This window comes from Natator depressus, chromosome 1 (genome assembly GCF_965152275.1).
Source record: "Natator depressus isolate rNatDep1 chromosome 1, rNatDep2.hap1, whole genome shotgun sequence".
Classification (NCBI taxonomy): Eukaryota; Metazoa; Chordata; order Testudines; family Cheloniidae; genus Natator; species Natator depressus.
In genome coordinates, this window is record NC_134234.1 from 210,990,600 (window position 1) to 211,014,491 (window position 23,892).

Genomic DNA, 23,892 nt, shown 5'->3' on the forward strand with positions numbered 1-23,892 from the left:
GGAACCTGTGCCATGAATGCCACTGAAGACACCTGAGCCCTCATGGAATATGCCATCACTGCTGGAGCAGAGACTTTCACCAGGTCATAGCATGTGCGAATACAAGAAGTAATCCATGAAAAAATTCTTTGGGTTGAGACTGGGAGGCCCTTCATCCTATCTGCCACTGCCACAAAGAGCTGAGTAGTCTTCGTAAAGGATCTGGTCCTATCTGGGTAGAAGGCCATCACCCGCCTGACATCTAGCAAGGTCAACCTCTGCTCCTGGCTATTGCCATGTGGAACTGCGACACTACCTTTGGGAGGAAGGCTGGCTAGGGGTTCAGCTGGGACCTTGTCCTTGAAGAAGACCGTGTAGGGAGGTTCTGAAGTAAGGGCCCTGACTTCTGAGACCCTCCTGGCCAAGGTGATGACCACGAGGAAGACCACCTTCCACGAAAAATAAAGGAAAGAGCATGTTGCCAAGGGCTCAAATGGTTTCCCCATGAGTCTCGAGAGAACCAAGTTGAGGTCCCAAGGCAGGATTGGCTGTCTCAGCTGCAGGTAGAGCCTGTCCAGTCCTTTAAGGAAATGGCTACAGAGCGGGTTAGCTAAGATGTACCTGCCTCTCATGCCCAGGTGTAAGGCCAAGATGGCTGCCAGGTGCACCCTAATCGAAGACACCGACAGCCACTGATGTTTTGGATGTAACAAATAGTGCAGGATAAACGGTATTGTTGTTCAGGTAGGCAAGATCCTCTTCTGCCTGGCCCAGATTGAGAACCTTTTCCATTTTGTCAGGTAGGTGGCCTTGGTGGATGGCTTTCTGCTCCCTAACAGAACCTCCTGAACCAGGTCCGAGCACGCTAATTCCAAAGGGTTCAGCCATGGAGCTTCCAGGCTGTCAGATGGAGGGATTGAGGATCAGATGATGTCTGTGATCCTGGGAGATCAGGTCTGGAAACAGCGGTAAGGTGATTGGTTTTCCGACTAAGAGCTCCAGGAGGGTGGTGAACCAATGTTGATGTGGCCAGGCCAGTGCTACCAGGATCAGGCTTGCTCTATCCCCTTTGACCTTCAGTAGGACCTTGTGTATGAGCAGAATCCGTGGGAATGCATAGAAAAGATGGTGTGGGAGAAGGAACATGTCTGCAAGCGAACCCAGACTGTAATTATGAAAGGAGAAGTACTGTAGACACTTCCTGTTGTACTTTGTCACAAGCAGGTTGTCAAGGTTCCTTCCCCACTCTGAACTCTAGAGTACAGATGTGGGGACCTGCATGAAAGACCCACTAAGCTTATTCTTACCAGCTTAGGTTAAACACTGCCACCACCAAAGTGTTACACAAAGAACAGGGGAAGTGCCCACTTGGAAACGTCTCCCCCCCAAAATCTCCCCCCAAACCCTACATCCCCTTTCCTGGGGAAGGCTTGATAAAAATCCTCATCAATTTGCATAGGTGAACACAGACCCAAACCCTTGGATCTTAAGACCAATGAAAAGCAATCAGGTTCTTAAAAGAAGAATTTTAATTAAAGAAAAAGTAAAAGAATCACCTCTGTAAAATCAGGATGGTAAATACAGGGTAATCAGATTCAAAACATAGAGAATCCCTCTAGGCAAAACCTTAAGTTACAAAAAGACACAAAAACAGGAATATACATTCCCTCCAGCACAGCTTATTTTATCAGCCATTTAAACAAAACAGAATCTAACGCATATCTAACTAGATTGCTTACTAAATCTTTACAGGAGTTCTGACCTGCATTCCTGCTCTGGTCCCGGCAAAAGCATCACACAGACAGAGAGGACCCTTTGTTTCCCCGCCCCCCCTCCAGCTTTGAAAGTATCTTGTCTCCTCACTGGTCATTTTGGTCAGGTGCCAGCGAGGTTATCTTAGCTTCTTAACCCTTTACAGGTGAAAGGGTTTTTCTTCTGGCCAGGAGGGATTTAAAGGTGTTTACCCTTCCCTTTATATTTATGACACAGGTCTATCTAGGGAGCTCCCTATCTCTGGAAAATGTCCCTCACAACATCTGGGTAAATGGACCAGTCGTGATTGGAAAAGGACCTGTTGAGATGATCTGCTAACCCATTCTGGGGCCCCAGAAGGTAGGAAGCCTCGACTTCCTGGCATAGGTGAGAGGAGTGCGCTTTATCCTTTCTTTATATAGAACATCGATGTTGTGTTGTCTGTAAGCACTGACACACACTTGCCTTCCAGGTGGGGCTGGAACATTTGGCAAGCACACCACTCTGAGTTTTCTCACATTGATGTGTAGCAAGAGCTCCTCCTGGGACCAGAGGCCTTGAGTCCTGAGGGCCCCAGGTGAGCTGCCCATTCCAGCTCAGAAGCGTCAGTGACTAGAGACATTGATGGCTGTGGTCTCTTGAATAGAACACCTGTTACCCCCGACCCCCAGATTCGGAGTGCCACCTGATGTACTGGGGTTCCACTGAGCCCACCCATTCCACCAGCCTGGGCTCCCTCACCCTGTCCTGCTGTGCCAGGCCCTCAAGCCTTCTCTAGCACACACACAGGTAGGGACACACCCAGCTGTAGAATCACACAGAGTCTGCAATCAGTTTGGTGTGGGAAGACTCAGCTCGGGGATTGCCCAGCATTCAAGTGCACATCCCCTCTGGAGTGTAAACCCAAAATTGTATTCTCTTGCGCTGTTCAGAAATCTATACAGTGTAAGCTCATGAAAATCGCCCCCTCTCTCCAGTGGCGGCTCTACCAAATTGCCGCCGCAGGACACGGACTGCCGCCTCATTCTGAATGCCGCCCCAAGCACCTGCTTGGAAAGCTGGTGTCTGGAGCCAGCCCTGCCTCTCTCACTGTGGAGGAAGATATGCACGGCTTCCTCCCTGCCCAGTTATGAATTGCAGAAACTGGGTTTTAGAATAAACAAAAAACAAATGTATTAACTACAAAAGGGAAATTTTAAGTGATTATGAGGGATAGCAAACAGATCAGAGCAGATTACTGAGTAAATAAGACAAAACATGCAAACTAAGCTTAATACACTAAAGAATGCTGGCTACAAATAATAATTTCTCACCATAAATATTGTTTTAAGCAGATTGCAGAGTTTCTTGAGGGTAAACTGTACTGGTTGCACCTTAAATCTCCAGGTATTCCTTTCACAGGCCAGACACCTTCCACCCTGGGTCCAGTTCTTTCTCCAGTTCAGTCTTAGGTGTTTCCAGCCGTCATTTTGGGTGGGGATTCTGTGAAGAACTGACCATGATTAACTCACTCCCCAGCCTGAAATAGGATTTATATATGGCAGGAATCCTTTGTTTCCCAGTTTGATCCGCACCCCTCCTAGTGGGAAAAATACCAGCAGTTCAAGATGGTGTCCAGTACCAGGTGACTTTATCACCTGACCCTGCAGTGTCCAAAGCAGCATCCCCGGAAACTTCTTAGGAAGGAGAGAGATAAGCATCTTCAAGGACCTATTGTTCTCCCTAATGGCCCATCCAGGCTGATTGCATTCTGTCTGGTGGGTGTTTCCCCAGGTACAAACACAGTTGTAATTGTTACATAGTTCATAGTCTTAACTTTAGATACAAACATGGTACATGCATACAAATAGGACAATCATGTTCAGTAAATCATAACTTTTCCAATGATATCTCACATGACCCATCTTGCATAAAATACATCTTAGTTATGCCATATTCATATTATAACAATATTTCTGTGAAGAATATGGGGTGTCGTGTCACAAAGGGTCCCTGAAAAGAGACGAGGAGATAGGGCGGGAGGGAGAGGAAGAACTAATTCAGGAGTGTATCCTGGTCCTATTGTGCATAGCACCCAGCTATCTGAGGTGATATGGGCCCACGCCCGATAGAAGTGGGATAGCCAGTCCACAAAAATAAGGGAGGATGCCATCCACGGGCACACCCTCAAAATGCCTGCTTGGTGCCAGATGACTGCCTGGTGGGCCCAGATCCCTGGATCGAAGAGAATTAGAAGGAGGTCTCCTCTTGTAATTTCTGCCCTGCCTTTGACTATAGTCTTGTCTCAGTTGTGACCTGCAGAACTGAGGCAATGGCTGTAACTTGAAATGTTTTCTCAGTGGGGTCACGGTGTGCGGTCCCAAAGACTTCAGCGTGGCCCTGGAGTCCTTCAAGCTGTGCAGCTTGGCATCCATTTGCTCAGAAACCTGTGCAGTGCCTTCAAAAGTCAGGGCTTGGATTGTCTGCTGCCCCTTGTGAGGGAGGCCTGAGGTCTGCAACCGAGAAGACCTTCTCATAGCCACCGCCAACACCATTGTCTGCTCAGCTAAGTCAGCTACAGCCAGAGACACCTGCAGGGATGCCTTTGCTACCACCCTGCCCTCCTCGACCAAAGCTGAGAACTCTGCTCTGGACTCCTGGGGCAATCTAAATTTTGTCATTGGTCCCCAAATATTAAAATAATATTGGCTACAGAGCATTGCTGATTCGCAACACAAAGCTGGAGCCCCCCTGTGGCACAGATCTTTCTGCCAAAACGGTCCAGCTTTTTGGCATCCTTAGCCTTCAGGGTATGACCCTGTTGCCTTTGTCTCGCTCGTTTGCTGCTGAGACTACTAGGGACCCAGGAGGGGGCGGGTTATAAAGATATTCAAACCCTTTGGTGAAACTAAGTATTTTCTCTCCACCCTCTTTGCCATAGATTGCAATGAAGCTGGAGTCTGCTACAGTGCCTTGACCGGTTCTAAAATGGCACTACTGAGGGGCAGAGCTACCCTTGATGGACCCAATGGTGCCAAGATATCCACCAGAGCATGGGAGGTCTCTGAAACTTCCTCCACCTCGATCCCCAGGTTTTGGGTGACCCTCTTCAGCAGCTCTTGTTGCGACTTGTGGTCATCTTGTGTGGGCATCATTAAGATTCCTTCAACCACCTCCTCCGGTGAGGAGGTAGAGGATCCTAGAACCAGTACCGGCACTTGGTCTTGCCTGTGAACTCCTGACGTATCCCGTGGTGCCAGTCCCTGAGGTACAGTACCGGGCTTGGTGCCTTGGTCATGTCCCTGTACCACTAGAGGACGAGGTAGTGCTGGGGCTCTACTTTCTGATGCCACTGAATATGACTTCCTCGACTGAGGTCCTTGGGCCTGGTGAAAAGCCCAAGGAGTCCAAATTGGCCATTGCACCAGCATCTGCCATTGTGCTGGCCAGTCCATTGGTAGGAATCCATGAGTCATGTCCTTTATTCAGCACAGTTGGCCCGACCAGTGACAGCTCCTTTGTGAGTCTGATGCCAAGGATTCACTGCCCAGAGACCAAGAGGGTGCTAGATGGTACCAGCAAGCGGTGCCGGGATGGGCTGTTGCATCATTGCTGGCTTTCCTTTTGACAACACCTGGGGTCTTGGTACCAAAACTGTCCTTGCTTCCGGTGCCGGCTCGCGTCTAGTTGGTGATGGCAGTACTGGGAGGGACATCAGGTCCCATGTTGCCTGGAACTCCTCAGCAATGCCCGGGAGTGCCAGCCCTACACTCCTATGGCTCTCCAGTGGCACTGGACGCGACAGCTCCCTCCCTGGGGTTGGGGTCAACAGTGCCACAGTAGCAGTTGTTGAGTCTGAGTGGCCCTGTGCAAGTCTCACTCTGCCAGAGTCCTTACGACTGGTGGGCTTTGGGGTAGGGGAGTGCCCCCGTCAGTTTTGCACTGCTTTTTGTGCAGTACCAGGGAACAGGAGCAGTGCCGCCTACTCTCCTGCACCAACCTCCTCTGTACTGGCAAACTGTGGCAATGCCGGGAGTCATGTGATGCTGATGAGGAGTCCTTCCTCGGTGCCAGAGAGATTGGGCTGTGGTGTCTGTCCCTCACAGAAGCCTCACACTCCTCACAGAGGCAAGGGTGCTCGGTGCCCAGTCGGGGTGACCCGGCTCTGAGGGATGAAGAGTCGCCTCCATCAGGAGGAACTTAAGTCTCTGTTCCCTTCCTTTTGAGTCCAGGGCTTAAAGCTGATATAAATTCCTCTGCGATCACGCAGCTGGGATTCACCCAAACACTTGAGGAAAGTGGAGTGGGGATCACTGATAGCCATAGGCTTGTGGCAAGCCTCGCATGGCTTAAACCCCAGAGACGGAGGCATACCCCAGTGCTGGAGCGGGAAAGAACCCATGAAGCAGGGTCCTACTCTATGCTACCAACTACTAACTACCGCAAACACTAACTACAAACTTTTATATAACTATTTACAGGAAAATGTACAAGAAAGTCCACTGGGGAGGGTACCTGCAGAGCAAGAAGGAGCAGTTCCAGCAACCGTCACAGGCAGAAAGCTGGAACTGAGGGGATGGCGGGGCTGCAGGCTCCTGTGGGTGCTGGAGCCAACCCAATGGACACCACTGAGAGGAAAAACCTTCTGGCGACGGTGCATGCAGTGCACATACACCTACATTGGAATGGACATGAGCTAGGACTCGAAAAAGAATCAATATATTTGAAAATGTAGAAAACATCCAAAAATATTTAAATAAATGGTATTCTATTGTTGTTTAACCATGCGATTAAAACTGTGATTAATCATGACTATTCTTTTAATCTCACGATCAATCACGATTCATTTTTTTAATCGTTTGACTGCCCTAGTTAAAAATAAAATGATTTAAGATACAAATATCAGATGGTAATATTATTTTGGGGCTTATTATTTAGTGTTTGGGTAAACGATTGTTTGGTTTTTTAAAGAGGAAATTCCTAAACAAAAATTCCAAAACATCCAAACATGTTAAAATATGGGGAATACCCAGGTAAGCCAGCCAAACAATCTAACTCTGCCCTGTAGTGATAACATGAGGAACATGAAAAACCTAATATAGCTTTAGAAATCCGCTTAATCTAATCACAAACATTATTATGCACTAATCATGTTTGGTTATTGCATGGCATAGCTACAGGCAAAGTTTAAGTTGTTTGGGTGCCTTAACTGTGCATTTCCATACATAAAATGTTTGGTTCTCCACTTGTGAGGTAACTCCCTTCTCTTCATGTGTTGGTATAATAATGCCTGCATCTGTAATTTTCACTCCATGCATCTGAAGAAGTGGGTTTTTTACCCACAAAAGCTTATGCCCAAATAAATCTGTTAGTCTTTCAGGTGCCGCTGGACTCCTTGTTGTTTTTGTGGATACAGACTAACACGACTACCCCCTGATACTTGACAAAATGTTTAGATTTGTTTTATGTTGAAGTCAGTTTCCTGAGTTCGTAATGCTTGTCTTTGGGATAATTACAATACCCCAGTGATGTTTTACTTCCAACGTACTGATACGTTTAATATATTTTTTATCCAGGAATATTTATGAAAGCTCTTCCTGTTCTCCTGTGTCTAGTAGTAACACATTCTATATTTTTGCTGCATTTCTTTGTTCTCTGCAGGCTTAACAGACCCTGTTTATCTTATGTATTTCCCTGGTTCATTTTCTGTAAGAGTGCTTTTTGTACTAGGGAAAAAGCAGAGCAGTTTGGAACTGTACCACTGTCAGGAGTGTCTATTGCCAACTCCATGCATTCAAAAATAATGAGATTTTTAAAAGTAATGCATTTTGTGTTCTTTTTATTTGTCATCTGGGTTGCAATGTTAGGGCTCATATTTTCAAGCTTTTCTCTACACCATAAGCACTGAAACTTACTGGTTTTGTATAAAAGTCATGTGTAGACAAGCCCTAACTCTGCATTTGTTTAATTACTTCCCTTATTCTTGATCAGCATCAATATATTAGAAACTCAGAGGGAACTTACAGGTCTGTTGTAAGTGGAGTGCCATTGACCCAGTAGAAGCCTTCTTCTCGCTTGCGCAGTCCAATCCAAGAGTCTTGCATGTGCATACGCTTAGTGAGGAAATGCTAAACAAGACAATGTTTATATTAATCTGAATTTCCCCACTGGGCTCTTTTCTGTACCCACTCAGGAGGGATGATTAGTCATTCTATCAAGGAGTTCTCATTGTTATTGCACAGAAAGTGATGGGCCTGATTCTGCACTTACATCTGTCTTACATTCATGTAACTCCAATGACTTCAGTGAAGTTTCTCGTGGTTTACTCCAGTGCAAGTTATTGCTGTTTATTGTTTACACTGCAGAAACACTTAGCAGTCCCAACAAGGTCAGCGCCCCACGGTATGCTGTTCTGACATACAGTAAAAGAATCACTGCCTTGAAGAGTTTACAATCTTAGTTTAAGTCACAGTGTAATCTAACCTAACCTGAGTGAAACAAACAAAGAGCAGTGGAAGGTAGCAGGAAAGGGAGGACAAGGTAACAGAAATATGAGCATGTTAGCATGTTAGCTTGACTTTAGCAAAGCTTTTGACACGGTCTCCCACAGTATTCTTGTCAGCAAGTTAAGGAAGTATGGGCTGGATGAATGCACTATAAGGTGGGTAGAAAGTTGGCTAGATTGTCGGGCTCAACGGGTAGTGATCAATGGCTCCATGTCTAGTTGGCAGCCGGTGTCAAGTGGAGTGCCCCAGGGGTCGGTCCTGGGGCCGGTTTTGTTCAATATCTTCATAAATGATCTGGAGGATGGTGTGGATTGCACTCTCAGCAAATTTGCGGATGATACTAAGCTGGGAGGAGTGGTAGATACGCTGGAGGGGAGGGATAGGATACAGAAGGACCTAGACAAATTGGAGGATTGGGCCAAAAGAAATCTGATGAGGTTCAATAAGGATAAGTGCAGGGTCCTGCACTTAGGACGGAAGAATCCAATGCACCGCTACAGACTAGGGACCAAATGGCTAGGCAGCAGTTCTGCGGAAAAGGACCTAGGGGTGACAGTGGACGACAAGCTGGATATGAGTCAGCAGTGTGCCCTTGTTGCCAAAAAGGCCAATGGCATTTTGGGATGTATAAGTAGGGGCATAGCGAGCAGATCGAGGGACGTGATCGTTCCCCTCTATTCGACATTGGTGAGGCCTCATCTGGAGTACTGTGTCCAGTTTTGGGCCCCACACTACAAGAAGGATGTGGATAAATTGGAGAGAGTCCAGCGAAGGGTAACAAAAATGATTAGGGGTCTAGAACACATGACTTAAGAGGAGAGGCTGAGGGAGCTGGGATTGTTTAGTCTACAGAAGAGAAGAATGAGGGGGGATTTGATAGCTGCTTTCAACTACCTGAAAGGGGGTTCCAAAGAGGATGGCTCTAGACTGTTCTCAATGGTAGCAGATGACAGAACGAGGAGTAATGGTCTCAAGTTGCAGTGGGGAAGGTTTAGATTGGATATTAGGAAAAACTTTTTCACTAAGAGGGTGGTGAAACACTGGAATGCGTTACCTAGGGAGGTGGTAGAATCTCCTTCCTTAGAGGTTTTTAAGGTCAGGCTTGACCAAGCCCTGGCTGGGATGATTTAACTGGGACTTGGTCCTGCTTCGAGCAGGGGGTTGGACTAGATGACCTTCTGAGGTCCCTTCCAACCCTGATATTCTATGATTCTATGTGGAACTCATTGCCACAAGTTATCACTGAGGTCAAGTGTTGAGCAGGATTCAGTAAATCATTAGCTATTTGTATGGCTAGCAGAAATATTCAGGATTATGACTGTAAGGGGGTTTATTTAAAAGTTTTGGAAGGGATATTATAGCAGACTGACAATATCCTGTAATATCCTGAACAAACCTTATGGAATTAAGATAAAGTTTATTGAATTAAGTTAGACCTTATTGAACTAGGCTTAATACTTCTGGCGTACAATATATTAAAAATGTAACTGTGTATATGTTGTTGGGGTATTGTATGTATCTTCTCTAATAGGAGGGGGATGCTAATGAACTTCTTCCTTCTTTAACCTTTGAGGCCCCACGGGGAGATAAGCACATGTTAGTTCCAACTGGATTTTCCAGGGAGCAGACGACAAAGAAAATACTTTTGGATAAAAGCCTGCATTTAAACTGATTCTAGGCCTCATTTTTGATGCAGCAAATGGACATTTGATAACAGCCTTCAACTACCTGAAAGGGGTTCCAAAGAGAATGGAGCTAGGCTGTTCTCAGTGGTGGCAGATGACAGAACAAGAAGCAATGGTCTCAAGTTGCAGTAGGGAAGGTCTAGATTGGATATTAGGAAACACTGTTTCACTAGGAGGGTGATGAAGCACTGGAATGGGTTACCTAGGAGGTGGTGGAATCTCCATCCTTAGAGGTTTTTAAGGCCCGGCTTGACAAAGCCCTGCCTGGGATGATTTAATTGGGGTTGGTCCTGCTTTGAGCAGAGGGTTGGACTAGATGACCTCCTGAGGTCTCTTCCAACCCTAATATTCTATGATTCTATGACAGGAGCCCTAGTCCATGGAGGGCCCCAATCCTTAGGGGAGGACTGGAAGGACTTGGCTACTGAGACCTCATAAGATTATGTGCTTGTTCTGACCTGAAGCTTTGATAAGCTTGTAACCACAAAGAAACCTCTAGAGTGGGGTGATGCCTGGTAAGTTTATTAGCATGCATGGAGGTTCTTTCACTGTTTTTAATGTTCTCTCTGTAATGCTTTTTACCTTAAGAGTAAAGTTGGCTTGCTTAGAAAGAGCTGTGTGGTAACTTGTATCTATAGTAATCACTCTGTTATCAGTCTCCGAAGAGAATGCAAGCAGGTCTGGTTAGACAGACTATCTGTGCTGGGAGATACACAGTGAAGGCAGGGAACTCTGCAGCCTGGAAATACCCCAGTCAGAAGGGAGTGAGACACGGGGTCTCCACGAAGGAAAGCAACAGCTGGGCAGCTGTAAGCCAAAAGTGGGTGCCCTTGCTGAATTGCTGAGGGGAAATACAGGTACAGTTACCCTGAACTTTAACAGATGTGCTTCCAAACAAAAGCCAATCGCCAGCTAATGGTATGAAGAAGAAACTTTCACTGTGGGCACATTTATGTAACTGCCTTCTCCAGGGTTTCTTATACTTTCTTCTGATGCAGCTAGTGTAATGGATGAGATGGATCACTGGTCTGACCCAGTGTAGCAATTACTATGTTCCTTTTTTTTTTTTATATAGACTAGCTGTGATCAGTTTATAGGTATAGAGCAGTGGTTCTCAACCTTTCCAGACTACTGTACTCCTTTCAGGAGTCTGATTTGTCTTGCATATCCCAAGTTTCACCTCACTTAAAAACTACTTGCTTCCAATATCAGACATAAAAATACAAAGGTGTCACAGCACATTATTACTGAAAAATTGCTTACTTTCTCATTTTGTCTAGATGAAATTTTTGTTTGTACTGACTTCGGTCGTGCTTTTTATGTAGCCTGTTGTAAAACTAGGTAAATATCTAGACGTGTTGATGTACCCCCTGGAAGATCTCTCCATTCCCCCAGGGATACATGTATCCCTGGTTGAGAACCACTGGTATAGAGCATTGTTATTGCTGAATTCCTTTCCAATACAAATAAATAAAATTAGATTAAAAAGCATGGACTAAATTCAATCTTGATGTAAATTAGTGTAAATTGACTTCAGGACTGAATTATTTCCATGTCCCTATCTGTTATCACCAATAAAATCTGTACCAGCCAGTAAATCAGATAAAACTCTGGCTTTCTGACCATATTCAGTGATTAAAGTAGGACAGAAAGTTCAAATATCAGTCTATCACAGGGGTGGGCAAACTTTTTGGCCCAAGGGCCACATCTGGGTAGGGAAATTGCTTGCAGGGCTGGGGCAGGGGGTTGGGGTACGGGGGCGGAGTGAGGGGAGTGGGAGGGGGTGCGGTGTGCAGGAAGAGGCTCAGGGCAAGGGGTTGGGGCAGAGGAGAGGTGCGGGGTGTATGAGGGGCTCAGGGAAGGGGGTTAGGGTGCAGGAGGGGTGTGGAGTGCAGGAGGGGGCTCAGGTCAGGGGGTTGAGGTGCAGGAGGGGTGCAGGATGCAGCAGGGGGCTCAGGGCAGGGAGTTGGGGTGCAGGAGGGATTCAGACTCCGGCCCGGTGCCGCTTACCTAGAGTGGCTCCGGGGTGGCAGCGGCACGCACCGGGGCCAGGGCAGACTCCCTGCCTGCCTGCCCCGGCCCCGCGCTGTGCCACTCCGGGAAGTGGCTGGCACCATGTCCCTGCACGGCCCCTGGGAGTCGGGGGGAGGAGGGGCACAGAGGGCTCCGCGTGTTTCCCTCGCCTGTGGGTATTTCCCCCGAAGCTCCCATTGGCCACGGTAACCCATTCCTGGCCAATGGGAGCTTTGCGGGAGGTACCCACAGGCAAGAGCAGCGTGCGGTACTCTCTGCTCCCCACCCCCACGGGCTGCAGGGACGTGGTGTGGCCGCTTCCCAGAGCAGTGCAGCGCCACGGGGGTGGCAATCCCGCGGGCTGGATCCGGCCCGCAGGCCGTAGTTTGCCCACCCCTGGTCTATCAGAAACCAAACTTTCCATAAGAGTACAGTATGTTAACTGTTCAGTATATTACTCAGAATACACAGGTTCAAGTTCTCATCTAATAATAAGTAATAATGCAGCAATGTCACTAGTGTTGATTAACCCAGTGTGGACAACAACAGGAAGGAATGAAGATATGTCCGTGCAAATGACAAAACAGTGAGTTAGAATCCAAGGAAGGCCAAAGTAGATCAGTCCAGATCTACACCACTGACACAATCAAGGGATCTAGTCCCACCTTGGCATAGTTGGTGTGTATCTTTAATAGGGATGAAGACCAAAATGTTCAAATCTGGGTAATTTAAAATTAGGCAACTATATCCATATTTAGGCATTAAATAAAAGTGACCTGAAGATCCACTGCTCCCAGTGTGATATGGAATTAGTTGCCTAATTTTAAGAACCCATGTTTAACACTTTGACCTAAGTGTGTGTCAAGAAGAACAGATGATAGCTGGAGGCAAGGAACCACAAGAAACAGCAGTGTAATTAGTCCACATCATTCACTGCTTTCCAGAGAGAGAAGGGAGAGATAGGAAGGGAGAAACAAAAATTTACAGAATTTAGAGACTGGAGTGGTAAAGAACAGAGACCACAACTAGAGTACTCTCCTGATATTGTACTCCATACCCATAGCTCTGCAAAAGCACCCCCTTTAATCTAAGGAAATTTTCTCCCACTAGTGTCTGCAACCCAAGGAATGAATTGGGCTCATTGTTTTAAGATTCTGATGGCTGTCTTACATTCTTTTAAGGTGGTCAGATACCACAGGTATGGCCATGATATAAATATATTGACAGAGGAGCAAAAACACCACTCCTGTTGCCAAAATTCTGTTAGAAGGAGGTGGGTTAAACTAATGAGGCATCATCACTCATCTGTCTGAGACCATGAAAGCCCCTCCACAGAAATATTATTCCTATGAGCATGAGCTTTCGTGAGAGTCTCTAAGGTGCCACAAGTACTCCTTTTCTTTTTGCGAATAAGACTAACACGGCTGTTACTCTGAAACCTGTCATTATTCCTATGGTATTACATGGTTTCAGGGAGATGACTAGGTGTGGAAAGGATACTGAAGAACTGTCCTTCACAGCACTGTCCCCCTTCAAACTCATTTTGATTTCCCTACTGGCTATATCAATAAGATGGAATCCCACTCCATGGTATCAAACTTCTTCAGTAAGATGGTTGACCTAGTGTATTTAGAGAAACCATGACAGCTAAGCCACTGAGGCCAAAGGTTGTGGGGCCAGGAAGTTGTGTGGATGCAGTGACCTCCATCTTGGTGCCTGGCCTTCTCAGAATGGTCTCATATCTCCAGGTTTTCCTCATTAATCTTGGGACCTCTATGATGTTGGAAAACCATGTCTCCCACTTACTACATGGAAAGGAGTACTTGTGGCAACTTAGAGACTAACACATTTATTTGAGCATAAGCTTTTGTGAGCTACAGCTCAGTTCATCAGATGCATGCAGTAGAAAATACAGTGGGACAGTACACAGAGAACATGAAACAATGGGTGTTACCATACACACTGTAACGAGAGTGATCAGGTAAGGTGTGCTATTACCAGCAGGAGAAAAAAACAAACAAACAACCTTTTGTAGTGATAATCAAGGTGGGCCATTCCTAGCAGTTGACAAGAACGTGTGAGGAACAGTGAGGGGAGGGGATAAACATGGGGAAATAGTTTTACTTTGTGTAGGTTTCAGAGTAACAGCCGTATTAGTCTGTATTCGCAAAAAGAAAAGGAGTACTTGTGGCACCTTAGAGACTAACCAATTTATTTGAGCATAAGCTTTTGTGAGCTACAGCTCACTTCATCGGATGCATACTGTGGAAAGTGTAGAAGATCTTTTTATATACACACAAAGCATGAAAAAATACCTCCTCCCACCCCACTCTCCTGCTGCTAATAGCTTATCTAAAGTGATCACTCTCCTTACAATGTGTATGATAATCAAGTTGAAACGGCCCAATGAAATGAAATGTTGAAATGAAATGGCCCAACTTGATTATCATACACATTGTAAGGAGAGTGATCACTTTAGATAAGCTATTACCAGCAGGAGAGTGGGGTGGGAGGAGGTATTTTTTCATGCTTTGTGTGTATATAAAAAGATCTTCTACACTTTCCACAGTATGCATCCGATGAAGTGAGCTGTAGCTCACGAAAGCTTATGCTCAAATAAATTGGTTAGTCTCTAAGGTGCCACAAGTACTCCTTTTCTTTTTACTTTGTGTAATGACCCATCCACTCCCAGTCTTTATTCAAGCCTAAATTAATTGTATCCAGTTTGCAAATTAATTCCAATTCAGCAGTCTCTCGTTGGAGTCTGGTTTTGAAGTTTTTTTGTTGAAGAATTGCGACTTGTAGGTCTCCTAACACGGCAGCTACTCTGTAACCTGTCATTACTACATGGAGAGGCAGTCTGCCTTCCCTCAACTGTACTTAAATTTGGTGGGAATTCTGCAGCCTCAAAGCCAAGGAGTCTTTCACATATGTGGACTCTGGGATTGTCTTCTAGGTGGGAAGCCGTTATCTAGTCTATAATTTGTCATTCTCAAGTAATAAAATTAATATGACTCATGATAGATGTTGTTTGTATGGGCCCAACCTTTTCTGGGGGTTTCTTTCTCCCCCATATTTAAAGGAAGACATCAGATTTGCAAGTAGATGATACTGGAAGGTGACCTCCATTTCACTGAACCGTGTTTTACAGGATCTGATTTCTTTACCACAGATCCATTCATCTCTGTGTCCTGTGAGCTTGGACATGCACTGGAGGGAGGAAGGGACAGGAAGGGTCAGGAGATTAATAATTTCACCTATAATTTGCAAGTTCAAATCCAGCCATCAGGGCAATGTATGCATTGCTGCTGCCTCTGCTGGTGTTAAATAAAGGCCCTTGGTTTCCTGGACTGACAATCTGGCATCTTTCACTATCTGACTCACATAATTTTTTATTTTATAAAGATTTAAAAGGACAAATGTTGAATGAGAAAGTGGGGACGTTACAGGAGCTGAGGGAGGAGACTAAATGAATTTTGTTTTTATTCCCTTACCATTTCTTGATGGTTTTCAATCACAGCAAGTGAAGCTTCATAAAGGGAACAGAAGCTCTGACTGGAGTCCCAGTCCTTCTTCTCCTCTGAGAGGTAATAACATTTCCTTTTGAAGTACAGCCAGTCCTCAGGGCATGGCTCAGAGGGCAGGGAGATGGGAGGTTCTTTATAGGAGAAAAGACATACAAATAAAAAGGGGAAAAAATGTGTCATAGTTCTTTCTGATAAAATCTCCCAGTTCAGGTTCTCTGGGGCAGATTAATTCAGCCAAGTTTAGCCCTTCTGAAGCAAGATTCACAGTGAATGTCGGAGGAAAAAACAAACTAAATAAAGAATAATAATGCACCTAATCCTGAAAGCCCTTCTGCATGCAGAACTCCCATCGGTCTCAGCAGTTGAGGGAGCTCAACACCATGCAGGATTGTGCCCTCAGTGACATGCCCAGGATCTCAGTGACAGTCTCATCCTCCATGAGTACCAATGCACATCTTAGGTCACGAGCACCTTCATCACCAAAAGCACCAAAAATTCTCTACCACTTGAGCTATACTTTAGCTGATAGTAGTAACAAGCTCTTATCTTCTTTTTGGGCCACTTCACTCACCTCATGTCAAAATAATTGGGCTTTATACGTGTGAAGTATTGTGGAGAGGAGGAGGAGCTTTTCGGGAGTGAATATATGTCCCAGTCCCTGTGGCCAGAACCTCCTGCTGCTCCAGCTTCTCCTCACCATTTTTGTGTTGTGTTAGATCATTGGATCTGCATAATTGTCAGTCATGTAGCCATTCTCCCAAACACCACCTTCTGCATTGGCCTACGTAGGACTGGTGTGAAATCCCTTTCTGCAATGCACAGAGAATATAGAATCTGCTTCCATCTGCACAACCTCATCGGGGGCATAAATGGTGTCAGGGGCTTTGCACAAGGGATCCTCACCAGGGTGAATTTCACCCCATGGTGAATTATTATTTATGTCAGAGTAACTCCCAAAATATCTCACAGCACTGTACTGACATGTAGACAGATGTATTACTGACCCCAAAAGCTTATTAACCAATGGCAGCCATGAAAAAAGAGCTACAACAATAGATGGGAAAATTGGAGGATGGCCAGAGGAGGGTGTGACGAAGTGGGGATTTTCCATTGTTACATTGTATGTGAGTCTATGTGAGTCTTACTGTTGAGCCTATGTGAGTTTTACTGTTTTGCATGAATACTGTGTGTGCCTCAGTTTCCCTGTGTGCTGCACCAATGCCTAGGTGGTGGGAATAAGGGTGCGTGACTTTGGCTGAGACCCTCAGGGGGCAGGTGAGGCTGCTCCAGCTGCCTGCATGTAGGCGATGGCTGGTTCTCTTCATAACCTGAGACCCAGGAGGGGGATGCAACCAGGTGATGACTAGGTAACTTTGCCTGGGAAGCAGGACAAAGACAAGGAGAAGGAGCAAGGGGAGTGTCTGAGGTCAGGTCGCTGGAAGCTGGCAGTCTGCTTGGGGGGACTGGAAGAGGGGGAGTCCAGGGCATCTGGCCCAGGACTTCCCAAGATGGACTTGGCTGGAAGTCACTGATTTCTGTGCTACCAAGCTCTGTTCTATGCTGTGTTCCTGTCGACTAATAAACCCTTTTGTTCTACATGCTGACTGCCGTGTTGGGGTGCAGGGCCCTCTGGCTTCCCCAAGAGCCCCATCCAGGTGGACTCACTGCAGGAAGCGCACGGTTTGGAAGGGGATGCTGAGTCCTCCAAGGTCAGATCCAGGAAGGTCGAAGCTGTGTAAGCTTCTTGCCCTGGTGACAGTATGCTCAGAGAGAGGAGGCATGCTACCCCAGAGTCCTGACTGGCTTCATACGGCGTAGTTCCAGAGCATTGCCCTGGTGACTCCATGACAGAGGGTTGCAGACAATAAGGTCATGTACACTTAATTTTACCAGCAGAGATACATCAGCTAGGGGTATGATTTTTACCAATATAGCTATGCCAGTAAAAGCCTTAGTGTAGATGCAGTTATATCAGAATGACAGTGCTTATGCCAGTATAGCTTACGCTGCGCAGGGAAACAGGCATTAACTATACTACCGTAAGTACTTTCATATTCATAGAACTTTGTCTACAGAGGGTTCACCTGGAGTTATGCACATCTTGTTACAAAAGGTGTTTGACAACGTGTATAAAACTCCCTTAATTCACTTAAATCCTCTTCCAGGGTAGAGTGCCCCTGTATTCAAACTCCCAACCCCATCCTCACTCACCATTCAACCTCTCCATCCACCACCCTCTCTAAACATTCAACCATCCTCTGTCCTCATTCTACATGGCAACTCCTTGGCAGGTCATCCTGTGACCATTCCATACCTACTCCTAGCAGCCCACTCCTTCGCTAGTTCTCTCCCCCCCCCCCCCCGGGCTATTGTGAAAGTTTTCAGTAACAAAACTTGATAAAGGAGAAAAAAACCTTGATTATTAGGCAATACACTTGCCCTCTCCAATCCGGAGGCAGTACTTGCGGGAGCGGGCAGCACACGGAGACCTGCTGCCCCCCCTCCCCTCAAGGGGCATGCAGAAACGTGCCAGCAGCAGCCAGCCCCATTTGCTTGCAGGAACGGTGTGGGGCCATGGCATGCAGGCAGCCTGCCTGAGCCCTGCTGCACTGATGGCCGGGAGCCGCCTGTGGTAAGTGCCTCCCAGCTAAAGCCTGCACCTCACACCCCCTCCTGTATCCCAACCCCTGCCTCAGGTCAGAACCCCCTCCTGCCCCCAAACTCCCTCCCAGACCCTGCACTCCCTCCTGTACCCCAATCCCCTGCTCCAGCCCACAGCCCCCTCCTGCACCAAACTCCCTCCCAGAGCCCACACCCCTCACCATCTCCTGCACCCCAACACTCTGCACCAGCCCAGAGCTCACTCCTGCACCCAAACTCCTTCCCAGACCCCGCACACCCTCCTTTACTATAGTAGGAATGTGCGGCCTGGTACAACTTACCAAAATTCGTGGAGTGGCCCCCCCGCAAAAATTATTGTCCGCCCCTGATCCAATGGAAGGTTGGTGTGGAGTAGGAAAATGGGATTCTTTCTGGTCTCCAATGAGTTAAGGGATAGAGTTGGCTGAAAAAGGGGAATCCTTTTGTGGAAAGATTCTTTCAATTTTGAAAAAAGTTATGTCCTGAAGCTAAACTTATTTTCATCAGAAAATTTCTGACAGCTCCGTTAGGGGTACACAAGGCTGCATTTCACCCTTAACAAATGTTTAACGAACAATACGAAAAAATAAAACACAAAAATAGCAAATGACCCCACAGAATGTTTGTGGTAAAGGGGCACAAAAGGTCGAGTTAAGAATAAAAAGGTAATTTTATTGCTAAATCCTCTGGATTTTATTAATGGGGGGGGAATTAAACAGTTTTGGAATAGCAGACTTCATCATTTTTTAAGATTCTATATTGAAGTTATTCCGCCTCAATAGCAGCATCACATTGCTGTAAAGATGCCTGACATAATAAAATGCAATGTTGCCTCCATCAATGGGAGTTCTGGCTTTAGGCCCCAGCATTTCCAGTATTGTTGGATACAAGTATTATTGCATTTGACAACTGAAGTCCTAGAGCATGATAGTTAGATGAAATGTACAGTACTTCAAATGGCAAAAAATAATACAAATACTTACTCAGGAAAAATACCAGGACCAATACCAAAATCCCAACAGCAACAGTTCCAGCAACGAGTTTCTGGCCTGAGAAAAATCCTGAAAAGGTGAAGATCATTAAAGGCTTTAACATGTGTTTCAAGTTTAGGACTACTGACTGGAGTTAGGCTGTGCACCACAGAGCCAGATAAAGGAGTCCTCAGACAACGCTGGGACAATTTCTAATCTCAGTTACACCAATGTAATCCTGAGCAACTCCACTGAAGTCAAAGAAGTGGTTGCTCCAGTTTTACATCAGTGTAACAGGACTTTTCTACACACAGAATTACAGTATTCCTGATTAACGTCACGTGTGGACACTCTTACTATTTGCACATGGATTATGTATGCTAAACATGAAGAAAGCACTTTTCTTATGGAATAATAGTGGCCACACATGGAGTAATTCAGGAACAGCTACTGTGCTTTAAATTCACACCCTATCTTAATCAGGGTCAATTTTCAAGCATACACAACTCCTGTGTGAGATCAGAATCTGCCCAGTTGTGTCTACCTAGCAAATCCACCCAACGCAGTCAACCAGTCAGCCACATGTACATACCTGTAATCATGTTATATTAATGAATGCAGCAAGACGGGATGTTAGATGGGGTGGGATCTGAGTTACTACAGAGAATTCTTTCCTGGGTGTCTGGCTGGTGAGTCTTGCCCACATGCTCAGGGTTCAGCTGATTGCCATATTTGGGGTTGGGAAGGAATTTTCCCCCAGGGCAAATTGGCAGAGGCCTGGGGGTTTTTTGCCTTCCTCTGCAGCGTGGGGCACGGGTCACTTGCTGAAGGATTCTCTGCACTTTGAACTCTTTAAACCACGATTTGAGGACTTCAGTAGCTCAGACATAAGTTAGGGGTTTGTTACAGGAGTTGGTGGGTGAGATTCCGTGGCCTGCATTGTGCAGGAGGTCAGACTAAGACAATCAGAATGGTCCCTTCTGACTTTAAAGTCTATGATTCTAATACAAGATGAGGTACTTGAGTGGGGTTGGGGGGGCGTGGGGTTGGGGGGCATGGGGTGGCAGACAGAGAAGAGTTAGAATCTCATATGAGAGGAGCAAAGGGATACAAAGGATACCAGGACAAACCAAGGACAGTAGTGACTTGGATTTAAAAGGGCATGTCTACTTGAAATCTAATCAATTTAAAATATATATGTTCGTTAAAAGGAGCCTCAAGCTCTATACCTGCTCCTGAATACCCCTACCAATTGCTGTGGTTTTATAATCACATTTTTCTAGTTTCAAAAAGGTTTGTTTCACCCCTGTATGAAAGACCCACACAAACAGGGAAACAAATAAACAGCAATCACATTTCCCATAGATTTTGGGGCCAGTTTGAGAAGTGCAACTTTCATAGAAGGCAGCCCCAGACCAAGGCATTCAAAGGCACTAACCGCTTCTGACTTTTTGGCCTTCCTGTACAGGGACAGTAGAGAGTCTGACTCAGCACAAGACCCCAGACCCGCAAAGGTATTTTAGTGGGAGTCAGGCACCTAAATACCTTTCAGGATCTGGGCCAATGTGCTAGCAAATAGAAAGTAAATGGATATTCTTTCTCTAACCTCTTTTAGTTACAATAATCTTTGATGTTACTTGTAGTTAGTAGGAAACATTTTCAAAAAGAAGTATGATTTTTAATTGGCAGTATCCTTTTAAATAAGCAATGGCTTTACGTTTTCCTAGTGCACCTGTGATAATCCCTGCGTAAAGAGGTATGCTTGAAAGGGTGTGAAAGAGTGAGGAATCTATTGTTTTGTTTTTCCACTTAAATAAAAACACATTCTCTTAATCACAGAATTTACAAGTGTATTAAGATGCACTTGGCTGACAAGATTTATACTTTGTTCCTGAAAAACAGACCCATAATATTGCACAGTTCAAATGGCAGAATTTGGGGCAGGAGGCCTGGCTGCACATCTTGAAAGCGAATCAACTGTTGGGGTGAGGGGCCCCACCACTGGATTTTGTGAGAGAGAGAGCGTCCATTCCGAAGTCAAAATGTGTGCGCAGCCCTGCACTCTGGGCAAAAACCATTGTGTTGTGTCCTTCGCGTGCAACTAGCGCTTGCAGCAAACTCAGCCCCCACCCGCACCCGATCGGGGCATCTCGCTAGGACCGCGCAGAACTCAAATCTGGGACTTCGGCCGTCTTTCCCAACCTGGATGTGGCGCCCAACTTCCCCCGCGATGGAGGTTTTCAGCGTGGCCCCTTTCCGAGATGGATGTGGGGGCTTTAATGTAATTAAACATTACAACCTCCTCCTGTAATATTGTCCCACCGCCAGCCCGCTCCCTTTTCTCCCTCCCACACAGTCCCCATTCTTTGGTCATCGTCCCCGAACACGACCTTTTCTCTTCTCTTCTCTTCCCCCATCCAAAATCTCCCCACCCCCAAAGGTGGGCACCCTTCCCCCTCAAATGTGTCTAGGCCCGTAACCGCAGCGGAGAGGAGTGGGGACAATTCAGATCGCACCAGCTCCACAGTCTCCTGGAGTAAAAGCTCTTACCGGACACAGCTTCCTTCATCCGACTGAACTGCTCCCCGCACAGCTTCCAGGTCCAAAAACTTGCATTAGTCGGTAACGAAGGGCTCCCAATGGCAGGAGTACACCGAGGACTCGGCTCTCCAGACCCGCTGCGAGGCTGGGGCTCACTGCCGGCGCCGGGTGCCCACTCAGTGCCCTGCGAGCTGCGATCTTCCGGGGTTCCCGGGGGTCCTGTGCTTGTTAGCGGCTCTCTTTCCTCTCGGCCCCCGGGCAGGGCCCCAGCGGCTCCCGACCTAGCCCGAGGAGGAATCCCCCCTTCTCCTTCCCTCTGGGCCCCGACAGGCTCCATCCCAGCTGGACGCGGCCTCGGAGCGGTCGCGCTTCAGCAACGATCCGGTTCCCCCCTTTCACTTTCACTTTCACGCCCGGGCGCCCGCAGGAAAGGCAGCGGCTCGCGCTGGCTGGGGGGCGGGCGGCCTCCCCCCGGTAGCACCCCCCTGCTCTGCCCTGGAGAGGCAAGCAGGGAAGGGGAAGGGGTGGGGAACGGGGAGAACAGTGCCTCCAGAGGGCAGAGTGACACAGGGGGAAGGGGATGGTACGTGGAAGGCACAGAGAACAGCAGACTGAATAGCAGGTGGAGGGGTAAAGGGGAAGGGAGATGGGAATGACCTGGGAGTAGAGAAGAGGTTACAGGGTGGGTAGCACAGAGAAAGGAGGAGATGCCATGGACAAACAGCAGGAGGTGGTACAGAGAAGAAGGGGTGGCATGGGACACAGGGGAGAAGGTGAAGAGATGGCACAGAAAGGAGCCTAGGCATAGTTTGACTGCTATATTTGGGGGGGGGGGGGAGAGGGGCAAAGCACAGACATGCACACACACATGCTCACCGAAGCCAATCCCCTTGGCTCACTGGCTTTCTCCCCCCACCTGCAGTGGTCCCAGGGCTGCTGGTGCCAGGGTCGGGGGAATGGGTTGGGATGGCTTAATGGGGCATCCCCAGCTACTGCTGTCTGCTGTGGCAGCCTGAGCAAGGGAGCTGTGGCCACTCTGGCAGCAGCTGCTGCCCTGTTGTGCCTGCTCTGGTGCCCCCCTGTGCTGCTGCAGCCCACTCCTTGCTGGGGCTGCTGCTGGGGGGACAATACATGCTGGCCTCCCGCTTCCTCCTGCCCCCCATTTCCATATCCAGGGATTTCCCCCCACACACACACACCTGAATTTTCCCAACACCTCTCCCCCCACTCAGTTATATGCAGTGTTGCCAATTTACTGGGTTGGAAATTTGAATTGATATTGAAACATTAATACACTTTAAAAGCATATACAGTATATGAGAAAATACTTTTACCTGAGAAAGCATAATGGGTTTGAAAAGTATGGAAAAGGACTACCTTCCTCACACAGCTGTTATTTATGACAATGTTGGTGCATTTGTTTCCGCTATATTGGCCTACCTAATCATTTCAAATTATGATTTGTAAGCAAGGTCTGAATGAGCTCTCCCCTGACATCTAGTGATGAGCCAGTAGTGGGTGGAAAGGCTTCAAGACCAGACCACACTTACTCTGCCTAGGTATCCAGCAAACACAACTGTGCTGCTCAAGTGATCAATTTTGGCTGGTGTTGGGTTACAAATCACTTTAGTATTGAAAGTGGGAGTTATGAAATGTTATCCTTATTGTACGAGTAAAGGGTGGCAGAACTGTACTTAGCCTGCCTGAATTGGGGGGGGGGGGGCGGTATCTCCCTCAGTGCTTAATTTGTGTTAGGGCTTGCCAGAGCTGAGCCCCAGCACCTGTGAGCGTGGCAGTTCATAGCCCTGGCACCTCTGGGCTTGTCACATAAGTTATGCAAGTAAAAAACTTGCTTGAGCTCCAGCACCTCTGTTGTTACAAATTAAGCACAGGTCACCCTCAACTGAACTGCACTCCCTACACAGGAGGTTTGGATGCCATATTCTAGTGAAGAGAGAGAGAGAAGGTATTTTGCTTGGTGGTGTGGGCTCTGCCTAAGAGTCACAGGCAATATTTGACCTGCACCTCTCTCCTGTTTAGAGATAGAGCTAATTAGGCTCCATAGGGTGTCTTTTGGTTTGTTAAGTGACCACTTGAGCTGAAATCACTGATAATCAGGTCTAAGTGCTTAGATCTGCTGTAGGACAGTGTTTCTGTGGAAGAGACAACCCAGCCTTCACTAGAAGTGAGGTTCCCCCACTGAGAGTTGAAATCACTGAGAGCTGGGTGGAACCTCGAGAGACCGACTCACAGAGGTCACAGTGGCAGGTGACAGCAGAAGGTGACAGTGCCAGGCCAT

The 23,892-nt window shown here is 46.9% G+C and overlaps 1 protein-coding gene across 1 annotated transcript in view; it reads right to left on the reverse strand.

Annotated features, from left to right (window-relative positions):
• The window catches only part of LOC141984797 (C-type lectin domain family 2 member B-like), a 34,581-nt gene extending 12,503 nt beyond the window's left edge, over nt 1–22,078 (reverse strand). Inside the window, exons 1-4 of the mRNA XM_074948186.1 lie at nt 21,603–22,078; nt 19,065–19,142; nt 15,409–15,572; nt 7,735–7,838 (exon numbers count right to left, since the gene is read on the reverse strand). Of these exons, the coding sequence (XP_074804287.1) occupies nt 7,735–7,838; nt 15,409–15,572; nt 19,065–19,142; nt 21,603–21,930 (674 nt within the window). The 5' untranslated portion in view covers nt 21,931–22,078. The remainder of the gene's footprint in view (nt 1–7,734; nt 7,839–15,408; nt 15,573–19,064; nt 19,143–21,602) is intronic.
• Nucleotides 22,079–23,892: the final 1,814 nt, after the last annotated feature.